We start from the raw sequence: 16140 nt of genomic DNA, 5'->3' as shown, positions 1-16140 counted from the left end.
AAAGACAGTGAAATGAGTAATTCACGTTTTGGCCTCAATTGATGCCACTTAATGCTTATCTTACTGATCAGAGATTATCAATTTTTTTTTTACGGCCCCCAATTTTTTATTCACTCCTAGTACAAGTATTCCTAGTTTAATACCATCATACAGGACAGAAATATAAACTAATTAGAGATTCTGTGCAGTCATAAGTTTTAAATTCGTATCTGTGATTTTTCAAAGAGGCCGTCATATAAAAATGTACAGGCCCTTCTCCGCCCCCCTCTAGGTCTCTAACGCCTTCAAGGGGGCGTTATCATCCACTTTGAGAGAAAGTGGTCTAGATAGATCCTCTTAGCCTGTTAGGCAACGCATTATAGGCCAGGTTAGGTTATTACTTAAGTGGTTATTACAGCTACATCTTACCCTCGCCATACGTCAACCACTTTGTTTTGGTGTGAATTTGATCAATTGAAGTTTTATTTTTAAAACTAAGTTTGAAGTTTTCTTAGCTTCATACATATACGTATGACGAAAGTATCTCTGTAACGGAAACCCTAAACATGATTTACACCCAGTTTAAAATATTGGATTAAATTGAAACTTTACACACTTATCAAAGACCGATGACTACAACTATTTAAACACTCTAGCCACTTTTACGTGGGAAACACTGAAAATGTTTACTGGCCAGTTAGAAACATTGCTAATGAAAACTTTTTCTGAATTTCAATTTTAGAACTCTTTGGTAACCTAATGTAGTATATTGCATTCATTCGTCATTTGTTTTTGTGAATTGGCGGCAAATCTAAAACTATTGTACACGTGAAAATGAACCTAACGCGAAAAAATTTTCAGTAATTGATTTATTATGACTTTCGTTGTAGGCTTACTCAACAACAAAGCTATGATAGGCTGCGATTAGCATTTCTTAATGAAGCCCCATCTCGTGCCACTATTTACAATTGGTTTAACGAGTTTAAGCGTGGATGTAGCAATCTCAATGATGATCCGCGTGAGGGACGTCCTTTAACAGCGACTACTGAAGATAACATCAGTGCTGTGCGACGCATGATAGGGGAAGATAAGAGAGTGACCTATCAGCAGATACGGACAAGCCTAGGTATTGGTATGAGTCGAGTTCAAAAAATATCACACGAACATTTTGGCGTCAGGAAGCTTTGTACCAGATGGATTCCCCATACTTTAACCGACGACCAGAAACACCTTCGGATGGACTGGTGTCGCCAAATGTTGGATAAGTTCAACTGCGGTGACTCAAATGCTGTATTTGACATCGTCACAGGTGATGAAAGCTGGATATATTGCTACGAACCCAAAACCAAAAGACAATCAGCTCAGTGGGTGTTCCCTTTCGAGAATCGGCGAACTAAGAAAGAAAGGAAGAAGTCAAGGAGAAAAGATGATTGTCTCATTCTTTGGTCATTTCGCGACAGTTATGCTAGAAGATGGAAGGACAGGTACTGCAGACTGGTATGTCAATCGCTGTTTGCCTGTTGTCTTGGAAAAAATTCAACAACTGCGCCCTCGAAGCAGGATTCTCCTTCATTACGACAATGCTTCAGCGTACTCCGCAAAACGGACTGTCCAATATTTGACTATGGCAGGTGTCGAGATAATGAGTCATCCGCCATACAGTCTTGACCTGGCGCCCTGCGACTTTTATTTATTCCCAAGAACTAAAGATAGAATTCGAGATATTCGCTTTATGAGCCCTGCGGTGAAAGCGTACGAAAATGCCATAGAAGACACCCCTAAGGAAGAAAGGCCCACTGCTTTTCTCAGTGGTTCCATCGAATACGACGATGTGTAGAGAGGAACGGAGATTACTTCGAAAAACAATAAAAGTATTTGCAACTTTCTACATTAAGCCGTTTTTCATTTAGCTAGAAAACAGTTAATATTTTTTTCATAACATAGTAAAATAAAACGCGGCGTGAGTAACGTTTGTAAACATTTAGTGATGTGAATCAACAATTATGATATCGATTTCACGTTTATTTACTTATACCGTAAAAAGTATAACATTTGACATTCCTAAGTGTCATCTCTTTGACCTGAAATGTTTAAAGTAATTTTATTTGATGTGATTTGTTTTTTTTTTTAAGCTATTGCATAGCTTCTATCGCGGGCCTTGAGCGTTGAGACCGAATCCAGAAATTCCGTAACGAAAATAACCTAACATTTACTTACTAGATGTATATAGATATTTCTATGTCTTTTTGTGCAGAAGGTCTTAGGTTCGAGCCTGGGGTACGTCTTGATTTTTTTTAATTTCTTTAATTTTTTATCATCATTATCATCATGATTTATTTTATTTATTTATTTATTTTATTTATTTATGATTCCTTACAGCTAACAAAGTGAAAAGAGTATATTAAAAATTATACAGAATAGATACGCCAATTAAAAGGAATACTATTAACAGTACAATAAGTATGTGACAAAGTAGTTTAAGACAAAAACGAAAAATACTAGAAAAACTTACAAGAAAAAATTAAATAGAAAGAAAAGAAGAAATCGTATCCATATTGAGTAACTGAAACGGTGAGTAGGTTGTGTGGTGTGAGTAGTGTGAGTGAATGTGAGTAGTGTGAGTGAATGTGATTGGTGTGAGTGAATGTGAGTGGTGTGAGTGAATGTGAGTGTTCGAATATAATGTTTAAATTACGATGTGAGACTAATAATTTATCCTGAATATACTGATGATTAACTCCTGCAATTTAAACAGTTTAATATCAGTTTTTTGAACCTCAGACGTGATAAGTTGAAAATGTCGACGGAAGAAAATTTCTTATTATATATGTCAGGAATTCGAAATAGAGGTGAATATTTAAGATACTTAGTAGAGGCAAAGGGAATGTTAAATAAATTAGTATGCCTAGTACGTAATGTTGGTACCTGGAATGATATTTTATTTAAGATATCTGGACAGTCAAATTTATTATGTAATATATCATAAAGGAGTAACATATCAATTACATCTCTTCTATCTTCCAAGGTATCGATTTTATGATAATTACAGGCTTCTTTGTAGTCTATAGGAATGAATTGAGATTTAAAATTCAATTTTTTTATAAATATCTTTTGTATTTTTTCAAGGCGGTCAATATAACATTGATATGTAGGCCTCCAGATAGGACTTGCGAATTCAAGGATGCTTCGCACGTAAGCATAATATAGCACTTTTAGGCACAAGATGTCATTGAAAGGTTCGCAAGTGCGAAGAATAATCCCTAGATTTTTATAAGCCTTCTGTGTTATTATTTCGATGTGGTTATTATGGGTTAGTTTGCTATCATGGATCACACCTAAATCCCTTATTTGAGTAATTTTTGGAATAATTTCGTTATTTAAAGTATAATCAAATTTTATGTTATTATGCTTTCGTGAAAATGTAATAATTTGACATTTAGCAATATTAACTGTTATTTTATTTATTTTATAATATTGTGACAGTCTATTTAAGTCATCTTGTAACATAAAGCAATCGTCTATTTGTGAAATCTTTTTATAAATCTTTTTGTCGTCAGCATACAGCAAGAAGTTTGAACTAGCAAAACAATTACTGATGTCATATAAATATATATTGATATGACATCAGTAAAAAGTGAACAAAGGACCCAGATGCGATCCCTGAGGTACACCAGAAGTCACCTCAACAAAGTCTGATCTAAAACCACCGAGGACGACGGCCTGACAGCGATTTCTTATATACGATTCTGTCCATCTAAGAAGGTTCCCTCTGATTCCAACTGCGTAAAGCTTCTTTAATAGTATACTGTGGTTGACTCTATCAAAAGCCTTTTCAAAATCTGTGTATATTACATCTATTTGTGATCTATCATTCATGTCGCACTTAACGGTATGAGTGAACTCAAGCAAGTTAGTAAGGACACTACGAGATTTAATAAAACCGTGTTGGTTGATAGGGATGCATTGTAGGCAATTTCTATAAATATGATCATATACAATTTTTTCTAACATTTTACCAAATATATTCAAAATGGAGATACCTCTATAGTTACTAATATTTGTTTTTGATTCCTTTTTATGTATTGGTACTATTCGGGCTTCCTTCCAACATCTAGGGAAGGTCCCTTCATTAATGGAGCGCTTAAAGAGTGTTAGTAGCGGAGGTAATAGGCCCGATTCACATTTCTTTATAAAAATAGCTGGTAAACCGTCAGTACCGGCGCCCTTTCGGATATCCAATTTACTAAACAACCTCCTAAGTATTCTTTCATCGATCTCAATTGTGTGAAGATTTTCGGAAATATTTGATTCCTCGTTCAGGGTCTCATCATTTAGGTCACTAGATTGGAATATACTTTGAAAGTATTCATTAAATGCATTGCAGATATCATGTCCATTCGTAAGTAAACTACTTCCGTAGTACATGTTGTGAGGAATACCAGAATCAGTGCGTTTATTTTTAATAAATTTCCAGAATTCTTTAGGCGAAGTTTTGATATTACTCTGACAACGATTCATATATTTTGTATATGATTCGATTTGCAACCTCTTTACTCGGGCTCTCAGCCCTTTTATCACGTTTTTTAATTTTTATTATTATGACAATCATTTTTATTTAATTTTACCTGTCCCACAGACAGACGTCTGTAATCAAATCTCGCAAGTTAAATTTTACTCACTTCCCCTTTGCTTTTTTTTAAATTAATTTTATCAAATAGAAATACTGCATAAATAAATAATTATAATTGCATAAGTTGATAAAAAATGCTATGTAATAGCTTTACCGTGGCAGTCCCCGAGTGCCACACGTCTTTTTCTTTTTGATTTTTAATTAATGCATATGATCGAAATTGAAATAAGCGTCAAATAGTTTTATTGCAGTTTATAATATTATTTATTATTAAGAATTATGACAACATCAATATTTTGAAGAAAATCTTATCTTATGCAAGAAAATTATTTGTAAAAACACTTCCATAAGCTGCAACTATAAAAAGCTATCAATGAGTAAATTGATGTTTTTTTTTAAATATATGGTGGTCGTTATTTAAGAGATTATTTATTTGTATTGCCTTCTTTATGCAAACCATTGCTGTACACGTCCGTAAATATTCGGATCATTGCAAACGTACAGTTTCACAATGTGATCTATGTATTCAATAAATGTTTGTCATCGCACAAAAAACTTGCATTTATAATACTTTTTTATTTAGTCCTCCATGGGTCCTCCTAACCATAGATCAGAGCAAAACTCAGTATATCACCAGAACGCACAAACTAGAATATGGGCCGTCTTGAAGAATTATTTTGCATTACTGACCAGGTTTACCATGATACCTGATCACAACAAACTGTGTCCGTCATCTAATACTTAGATACGATAGAACTTCTAATATGATTTTAATTACACCCACACCTACCACCGTACCCTGCAACCCGAAACACAACAGAACAATTTTATTTTTAGTGCGCTTTGATTTAGGACACGACTTCTAAATGAAAAATTATATAAAAAAATGCATTTTACACAAACCAATTTTTTAATAAGTTTAAAATAATAATAGTGCTAAGTATATTCTTCCCAATTTTTTTTGTATTCTTTTAATTTACCTAGTATTAATTACTTTATCGATACAACTGCAATGATACAACACTAAAATATGTTGTTTACAAATAAACGAGTAAATCGAATCATTATCAGAACTACAACAAGATTCTTGGCATTAAGTATTCATTCGTTAAAACAGTTATTCATTTCAATAGTTATGTGTAACGTATTTATCGTACTCAGTTTAATTGGAATAATATATCCTTCTTATCTGGAAGCTGGATACAGCTATGCAAAACCTAAACTGGAGAGAAACAACATAGTAAACAAAGGTCTCTGGATTAGGAATAAACATGAAAAGGCATCTTCAGATGGATTTATATTTAGGACGAACTCATTAGACGCAGATTTCACGCCATTCGGTAACATTGACAATCAGAATGACAATGTTCAAGATACGCCAGTCTTTTCCTATATCGATAGAAATAAGCGGTCTGCGAATCGTAAGTTAATTATTTTTTATTTATAATATTTCATAAGATTTTATGCACACTCCATTACGTATTAGCTAAAAAATATAATACAAAACAATGGCCAACAGTGATTTTACATATTTTTTTATGAAAATAAGGGACGAGACGAGCAGGACGTTCAGCTGATGGTAATTGATACGCTCAGCCCATTAGAATACAGTGCCGCTCAGGATTCTTGAAAAACCCAAAAATTCTGAGCGGCACTACAATTGCGCTCGTCACCTAGAGACATAAGATGATGTATAACAAATTAGTTTGTAAGGAACCTCTTTAAATATCAAATATTACATTTTCAATGGAGTCGGTATCAGCCAAGGTAGGTTTGTAAATATATACATAGTTACAGGTGAGATGTGCTTGTGTCGCACGTGACGGGGCGAGAGGCGATAAATTGGGCCGCGGCGGGAGGACACCGATTCCAAAAATAACAATAATTGTAAATTCAAAATATTGTCGTAATAATTTGATTGACTTTTCTTCTTCTTGATTTGACTTCATATTATTTTACTTAGGATAACTCGGATAATAAAAATAAGTTGAATTTTAAGTTGTAGAAGAATACGCAGTTATCTTATTCATGTATTGTACATTGTTTTGTAATAGTTCTTTTAAGTCGGTTGTTTTGTGTTATTTTTTAAAATAATATTAATAAATAAATAGGAAATGACAAGCAAGACGTTTCATGATAAATGATAGGCTCCGCACACACACACACACGTATAATTACGTTGCCGCTTAGTAAGTAGTAATAAAGTTTCCAAAACTCAAATTTCTGACCGATTTCGTGATTACGCCGTAATTTACCGTTCAAATCAAAAGACTGCTTACACAATAATATTTGACGGCAGAAAAAAGTGCCTCTTTTCAATTATCTATTTAGCTGTGAGCCAACCAGTAGTATCAGCAGTGAGAGGCTTCTCTGCCGATATCATGATTTGTTGATACTATAAGCGTCTCATGCAAATTTTGTAGGTAAACCTCTCACGATTTCTTCCTAATAATAATATGCTTCACAGATAAAAATAAATCGCGTCGTAGGAGAAGTCTAAAAATATGCACAAACGGAAAATGTGAACAAGATATAGATCCGTACAGTAATGATGTAATAGAAAAAGTAAAGCCGGAGAAAGTTTTAGATGAACCTCGGTATGAAGTTATTGATGATCTGAAACATCGATTTGTTAAGTCTCAATTAAATAACATGATTCATTCAGAGCAAGATAATAATAAGAAACTGAACAGAACTCAAACATTAATACGTAACACATCTGTAATCAATGCAAAAAATGATTTCAATAATACACACAATATAACTAGCAATAAAAGAAGCATGCTTCAGAAAAATGCAATTGAAATGAAATTGAACAATGAATTGGAAATCAATGATCTTTTTAATGAAACAAATGATGTAGCTAAAATCGATCGCAGTGTTTTTGATAAAAAAGATATGGAATGGAATCAAAATGTACTAGAACCTGACACGCATTCTTACAAAGTAGTACCAAAACCAGAAATACCACGTAAAAATAAACGTATAAATGAACGAGGTCTTATTAAAATATTGTCCATGTTAACCAAGACGTTTAAAAAAATCATGAAACAGCATTCTGATATAAAAACTATACACAAGCAACTTTATACCTTAAATGATGACTTTACAAAAAGTGTTGATGTTTTGAGCAGCAAATTCAGCCAGTTTGATTCTAAGTACGAGGATATTTTAAAGGTTAATTTAGATTTGAAGAAAATCGAGGAGAATCTGAAATCGAGAGAGAGATATTTTGAAAGCAAAGAAAGAGAACTTTCGAAAAACTTATTAGACTTTGAGAATCAACAACGGAAATTTTTGGCTCAACAGCGACAGTTTTTTGGTGTTCAAAGACTTATGCTAGAACAAAATGAAAAGATAAATTTAAAACAAAATTTAATAGCTAAAACTCAAAGTGAAATTTCACAAAGACAAAATATTTTTGCGAGAATTTTACACAGAGCCAAACAAGGTGTTATTACTTCAAGTGCTAAGCCAACGTTAAAATTAAGTATAGCCAGGACTAAAAACATTAGTAAGCAAAACGAAATGACAAAAATTATTTCTTCCAAACTGGCTGAAACAACTGAAGCTATTAAAATTAATTTACTAGCAAAATCTAAAGTAAAACCTGAAATAAACTTTGACAAACATATAATGAATGACAAAGATAACCAAAGTATTGACGATTTGATTTATAAATACTATTTCAACAATACTTATATAGATGATGTGATGAGGAATAAAATATTGACAGCAATGGCTGATAAACGAGACGTGACTAAGAAAAAGGAAAAGCGAAATGAACCAACCAAGCTGAAATCGACATTACTTTTGCCTGTTGGTAGCGTTAAATCCCTTCAAAGGGAAAGACGATGGATTAAACGCTCGAAAAAAAATATGAAGAAGAAAGAAAAGACTATAGTGACTGAACCAAAAGAAACAGAAGTCAACAAGCAGAATCCTTTTATAGCTATGGCGACGAGTTTTTGCACTGAAATTGGGCAAAATATGAATTTGCAAGTAATGAATTGGTGCGTTGAAAAAGCTTTGCGAAGACTTCATATTATGGGTTCGTAATCATTTTATTAATATTGTTATCTTAATTATTTATTATAGACTAAATGGTACTGAAAATTGCGGGGGATGCGTTGTGGGTTATGTTATCGTTAGTAATTACCACCGCTCTCTTGCAACACCAGAGGAATCAGGAAGGAAGGTGGAAAGCATAGGAACATTTAAGCGTAGGCTTACACCCAAAGGGTTATCGACAGGAACCTTATTACTACAAGTCTGCTGTCTCTGATTGCGTATTTCCATAATATGTCTATTTGAGGGCTGTACTTAATAAACACATACAGAGTCATAGCTACAAACAGCTGAAATTTTGACAGAGAGATTTATGCCACTTTAACGTTTGATAGCGCATTAGCTGTATTTTATAGTATGAGGACAGCGAATTCCTAAATGTCCGTCATGCAAGTTACAAAATGTTTCTATAACAGAAGTATTAAAAAACAGGGATTTTGAGGTGAGTAGTAGTAGAAAGTTCCTTAAAAGTTGCTCTCGCTTTATGTTTAGTAAAATTTTATTTTGATTTATAAACTAAATTATCCAAATTGTTTTTTCTTCCAGATACTCAATTCACTTCTCTGGTCATGCCGAAAACACCAAAAAATAAAATTAATACCACGGATGATAAGAAAAATTTTACAATGAAGAGTAGTTTTGAAGGTATCTTTAATGTTAAACTTACGAGAAATGCCTTAGACGTACACAGCGAAGGACACTGGGTAGCCTTGACTGAAAGATCTGAGTTTCTGCTTAGGTCTAAGGTATTTCTCTTAGGAATAGCTGTAATATCTTGACTCACAAAAAGTGATTTTCGAATCCAGTTTAGAAAAGAAAATATTTGAAATATAACGTTTAAAATTAATTTCAGAATTCAAAACCATCCTAGTAACATCATCTACATTGAAACCTTCAACAATTAATGTTGCTAACGAAAAACATGACGTGACTGCCGAAAAGTCAAATGATATCTTAAAGTTTTTTCCTGGTAAGTTTTCTAACAAGTAATGTTTCAGGCTCAGGGCTCTTCCCGCCGCCTAGTATTAGTTCGCAAGTCCTATTTTGAAGAGAAACTTTTATACGACTTTCGGGCCGTTCGCCGCACGGGAATATTTTTATGACCATAAGGGAAGAGACGAGCAGGACACATAACGTTTCCCGCCTTTATTTGCAAGGCTGCTTGACAATCGGCAAACTTCACAATTATCATTGTATTGACAGTGTTGTCAGCAATATAGCCAACATTTTGCATATCCTTGGATTATTTTCAGTATAACTTTAAACCAAGTTCAAATTGTAAGGCTGATTATCTATATATATTACTAGCTGACCCAACAGACGTTGTTCTGTATATAATAAATAAAATAATGTTTTTATATGAATTTGTCAATAATATATCATAACATCAAAAATAATTTCGTAAAATATGCACCCTGCTGTCGTAATGAAATTGTTTCACAGCAGAATTGTCAAACCGTGCGTCAATAAATTCTCTCATAGAAATTATGTAAGGACACATCAAAGAAAAAACAAATTTGTTATTATTTAATTTACCAGCATTTTCCTATTTGGAGCTGGACTTCCACAAATAATTCAAGACCAAAATTAGCCAAATCAGTCCAGCCGTTCTCGAGTTTTCTAATTTCGCTCTTGAATTATTTATCGTAGTTCAGAGATGGTTTAAAAGGTGAATAAATATGAAAATGCTCGGAATAAAAAAAACACAACAATTTTTTTTATCCTTTGATTTTCGTTCAGAAATAAAATTGAAAGAATAGTTTAAAATGAGAAACTAATTATAATTTTTATATCCTAACTTTCTCAGGAGGTAAAAAATAAACTTAATTTTAGCTAACTATAGTTGATAGATTTACTACAATTGTTAACTATCTATCAGATTATTTTTTATTTAGATTGATAAATCATAAGTTTGGTCATAAATTAAAATTCATAAAAAACAGTATTTTATTTATTATGTACAGAACAACGTCTGTCGAGTGAGCTAGTATCTAATAAAGAAAAAATCTAATTAAGCCCGCTAGCTCTGAATATATTTTATGCCCGATTTTTGTTATTATATCTATATGTATATTTTCAGATAACGACGAATTGGAATTGAACCTAAAGCAATACGGTAATTATCTTCAGATATTTTATAAAAACATGACATTCTGTTAAACTGTAATCTGAGTTATGAAACTAATGCACGCACAAATAAAATTGATCATGCATTATCTGGCTGTCTGGTTTTATGAACGCTACTATATTCTAAGTATTTTGTTCAGTACAGACTCATTTATTTTTCCATCTCAAATAATTCGATCCCTTTGTTTCAGAACTCACAACGGACAATGAAGGTGTTGTTTACTACGATGGAAGTTTGCATTCCAGCGATTTAGGGAGGAAAATCAAATTAGGTAAACAATAAGTAACTAATTTATTAGTTTTATGTGATCTCCTTCAATTATCTACTGGAAAGTATAATTTCTAATGTTATTTTTAAATTCAAATTTGGAACGCCTTTATAACGTTACAAACCTCGGTCTTATTTGTAATATTAATATTAAAACAAGATACGGACATAATGTTTCAACATTAATATTAAAATCATAATAATTGACTTTTGGTTTTTTTTTTTCATCGAAAATATATGTTTACAATGTGATATTGTACAATTAAACTTATTATTTAATAGGCTGAGAGCGGTAAACATATATTTTCGATGAAAAAAAAAACCCGCTGAGTTTGTTGCGCCCGTTCTTCTCAGGTCTGAGGCATTCATTTTGGAATGGGTGGTAGTTTTTGACTTTCAATAAGTGATGTCATCAAACTCAGCAAACTCAGTCATCAAACTCAGCGGTTTTTTTTTTCATCGAAAATATATATTTACAAAGTAATATTGTACAATTAAACTAATTATTTAATAGGCTGAGAGCGGTAAATATATATTTTCGATGAAAAAAAAACCCCGCTGAGTTTGTTGCGCCCGTTCTTCTCAGGTCTGAGGCATTCATTTTGGAATTGGTGGTAGTTTTTGACTTTCAATAAGTGATGTCAAATCCTATTTTGAATAAAAATATTTGAATTTGAATAATCTAATAAGTAATGTAGTAAGTAAACTTTATAATAAATTAAAATGGTTTGCCTTCTTCCTAGATCCCCAAAATAAGAAAATTTCAATTATTTACTTGTTAGTTTGCTCCACTACAATATTGATATTTCATTATATTCAATAAAATATAAAAGCAAAGAGGTCCAAGTTAATGTGCTGTATTTAAATGTTATCCAGGTGACGACGGTGGTGATTACTCCGAGCTCATGCCAGGCCTGGACAGCAATTCTAAGATCGAAGTGGATCCTATGGCTTTTGATTTTGACGCAAAAAGAAGGGCAAATGTTCGAAGGTCAGTATAACATGTTGAGATCTTAGACATTTAGTTTACAATTGATTTATTAATTCATCCGATAGGAGTGAGGGGCATCAAGAAATTACGTGCGGCGATTCTGGCAATTATTTGACACTTCCTTAATCTCATGTGAGATTTTATCAAATGCGGATTTTTAATGTACCACCGAAAAAATTGTTTCATGACCCACTTTGCTGATGATTCTTTTAAAATCATAAAAACAAATCGGTTTATATTTGCATTATTTTCTAAATCCAAAATGGCTGCCGCACAACACTGATTTAAATGAGATTCTTTCCAATCAGGTTCTAGGTTAATACTGAACACATTTGGGATCATTATTCTAATTACAAAAAATGGCTGCCGTGCAACATTGTTTTAAACGATATGGATTTATCGTTTCTAATTAGGTTAGTAGATAACGATCTTGGGATCATTTTTAAATCCAAGATGTCCACTGCGCAGTATATTATGGAATGATTTCCAAAGTTCTAGCATAGAAGACAGGGAATTAAGAGTTTCAGAGGGAGCCCGATACGCATTTAACGCAGACGAAGTTGCGGGCAAAAGCTAGTACATATAAGTACAATAATAGTTCTTATATTCATACAAGTTAAACATTAAGATATATATTATTGTTTCAGAATCAACGAGAATATTAGAAAAATGTCAAAGATGTAGTAGCGTCGGTGAACAGAAACAAACTGGAGAAATCAAGAAAAGTTGATTATTTACTTGTAGCTAGCCCCGTCTTCGCTCGGGCTAGTATTTGCAAAACAGTAAAACCTCTTTAAAATATTTCAACACTCCGTCCACTTTCCTAACCTTCATTTCTCAAATCCTAAACCAATGCAAGTACATTGGGCTTGTGGTCCCAAGTGAGAAGAACATATTCCCTAGTAGCGTTGATTCATGCAGGCAACAAAAACTTCGATCGATCTTTTTGTTATTAGCTTTGCTAACATCAAATCTAAAAGACAGACGTAAACTTGTGTTGAAACCTTTTTAATAATAATTCATTAGCCTTTTAAATCTTAACCTACATAACAGAAAGCAATGAGAACATTGTGATATTTAACTAAACAATTTGAAAAATATTAATAGTTATATATTTGTGCTTGTCCAGGGCACAAATAGAATAGGGAAATCCCAGGCCCAAGGGCATTTACCAGTAGGAAGCTTCTTTGCACAGGATGCCGGCTAGATTATTGGTATCATAAAGGCGCCTTTTTCTGCCCTGAAGCAGTAATGTATTAGCATTACTGTGTTTCGGTCTGAAGGGCGCCGTACCTAGTGAAATTACTGGGCAAATGAGACTTAACATCGTATGCTTCAAAGTGACGAGCGCAATTGTAGTGCCACTCAGAATTGTTGGGTTTTTCAAAACTCCTGCATTAATTATTCTGATATAATAACTCAAAACTGCTGAATGTTTTCCATCACCCGCGTAGTTATCGCATCAAGTATCCTCTCCTCCTTTACCCCCCACAGCTTCTTCCCACGTCCTGTGCAGGCGGCACATTTATTGCGAAGATGTTCTACTTATAGATTTTTTACCAACTTTTCCTAAGCCTTAGACTATACCTGAACGCTGTATACGGCGAAGTAATCTATGATTCTTTACAAACCACTTTAATCAATATTTTCCTTTCACAAATCGAAAGCCTCTTTCCGCTGTCTCTATGTATACTATATCCGTTTTTCCTTTAGGTCGCGTGGTATACCCTTGTATAAAATAAAGTGAAAAATTAGATGACTGAAAGATCAGTTATTTTTCGAGTTATTCTCAGCTAGCCCTTTCATTTGATACCCATATAGTAGGAATGCATTAAGAATAAATAATAATAAATAATTTCCGCCATGTTGTAAGTATATTAGGGATTATGGAATAACGTCAAACAGATAACCACGCATAGTCACTCAAACTAAAAATTTCAGCTGAATCGGTTGAAGATTTCACCCGAACGTATACATTGCAAGTTGAATAAAAGATTGTAAAAATAAAACAGTACTCCAGAATATCTTACGAGTATTCTGAAAACATGTTATAAAATTGAAATAATAATATTATATAAGAAAACCTTAACGCCTTACTCTTTTTTAACAGCAAAATTGTGTTAACCAACATTGCTCTATTTATTATATGTTGTAATTTTCTATATAAGTGATCTCTAATGTAAATAAATAGATAAAATTATATATAAATAATAATAATATATAAATCCGTCTGTTATTAGAAGTAAGTTTTACAATAATATTATTATAACCTAACTTAAGTTCTGTGGATTTTGTGATGTAATAATTAAAAAAATAGATAATGTATGTATGTGTATATTGTGTGTCATATGAGTAGTAGGGTGTGTCATTACTTTAATGTATTCATAAGGCATTTAATATAAGAAAAATAGCTTTATACACTTACCCCCTTATTCATAACAGTCGGCTAACTTAAAGCATTGCTAATTCTCACTCTGTCTTCTTCTATTGACCTAAGTCAGAATGAGACATAACACTCCTTAGCGGCTGTTTTAAGTAAGCGGACTAATTATGAATAAGGGGGTTACTCTCCAAACGAACTTTAATTATGTTAAGTTTCATTTTCATCCATTCGCGAAGATTGTAAAAAAAAGGGGTACAAAGTTTTCTACATAGATTAATAACATAATTTGTATTATTCAACAAAGGTTTTGGCAGGATACGTTGATATTAGTCCGTAAGAGGAACAATAATTGTATTATTTTATTAGCATCAATAAAGATATATAGTTTAATATTTTGTTTTAATTTTTGAACTCTTTTTAGAGGTTGGCAACGCTCCTGTGATTTCTCTGCTGTTGCAAGAGAAAATATACAAATTGGTGCAGCAATACTCAATGATTTCCAGATTACAGATTTTGAGATAACTTAACGAGTAGCGCCCGTTCGCGAGGGTGGCGCATGGATCAGTCATCTGTCATCTCTCTCGATCATATTATAGAAAAGGGAACGACCCACACCACGACGCCACTATAAGCATTATCAGACATATATTACGGCGATTAATTTTTATTAATATCTTAATTAATCTGTTGTATAAAATAAATGTATATCTAGGTAGATGGCTAGGTAAGCAACCTTTGCACTGTTTCGATCCGTATCACAATCACGAAAACTGACATGGAGGGTTAAACTCAAGATATTCCGGTCCAACGTGAAGACCGAATTGCTGTATGGGTGTGAGACGTGGAAGGTCACCAAATTCATCTATCATCAACTTCAGGATAACCGATGCCTTCGTAATATACTCGGTAGTCACTGGCCCGGCAGAATTCCCAACGATCATCTCTGGCAACGCTGTCATGAAGTCCCAATCGACCAACAGATAAAACGCCGCAAATGGAGCTGGATAGACCACACACTCCGGAGGAATCCCAAACAAATACCGAGGCAAGCCCTAGACTGGAACCCTCAAGGAAAACGCAAATGTGGCCGTCCAGAGCAAACCTGGCGGCAGACTGTCATTGACGAAACGAAAGATATCGGAAAATTCTGGAGTGAAATCAAGAGTGATGCTCAGGACCGATCGCGATGGATTTGCATTGTGGATGCTTTCTGCCCAACTAGGAGTTATATGAATTTAAATGATAGGTACAGTGTGGGGGCAGATGTTACATAAATCCACGCGTAGTTTGAAGGCAACATTCTTCAACAGTCTTGGTCGTCTATACCGTCAATCACCAACTACCGGGTTGATTCCAGCAGCCAAATTCGACCACCGGACATTACGTGCAAAATACCATCCGCGTCACGTTGACGCCAGGCATTCCACAACCGCAAGTTTTGTAAGATTTTTTTACCTCGCACAGCTACTTTGTGGAATCAATTGACGGCTGCTGTTTTCCCGAACCGATACGAGTTAGGGACTTTCAAGAAAAGTGCATACTCCTTAAAGGCCGGCAACGGATCTCTTGACACCTGTTGTTGCGGATGTCCATGAGCGGTTACCTCACGATCCCCCATCCCGTGATACTCTTTCCTGTTGGACCCTCTTATAAGAAAATCGTCATTGCTATCGTCAAGGAGCCAGCTATCCAAT

General features: G+C 33.8%; 1 protein-coding gene across 1 annotated transcript; it reads left to right on the top strand.

Moving 5' to 3' along the window:
• The first annotated feature begins 5744 nt into the window (after nt 1-5744).
• On the top strand, nt 5745-14836 carry LOC126974624 (uncharacterized). The gene is made up of 8 exons (XM_050822130.1): nt 5745-6030; nt 7077-8660; nt 9224-9322; nt 9531-9647; nt 10758-10793; nt 10996-11076; nt 11949-12063; nt 12711-14836. Exons 1-8 carry the CDS (start codon nt 5745-5747, stop codon nt 12745-12747), a joined length of 2355 nt encoding a protein of 784 aa, XP_050678087.1. The 3' UTR covers nt 12748-14836.
• Nucleotides 14837-16140: the final 1304 nt, after the last annotated feature.

The sequence above is a fragment of the Leptidea sinapis genome, chromosome 33 (assembly GCF_905404315.1).
Source record: "Leptidea sinapis chromosome 33, ilLepSina1.1, whole genome shotgun sequence".
In the NCBI taxonomy this organism is placed as follows: Eukaryota; Metazoa; Arthropoda; class Insecta; order Lepidoptera; family Pieridae; genus Leptidea; species Leptidea sinapis.
This window is presented reverse-complemented; position numbering and strand designations above follow the sequence as displayed.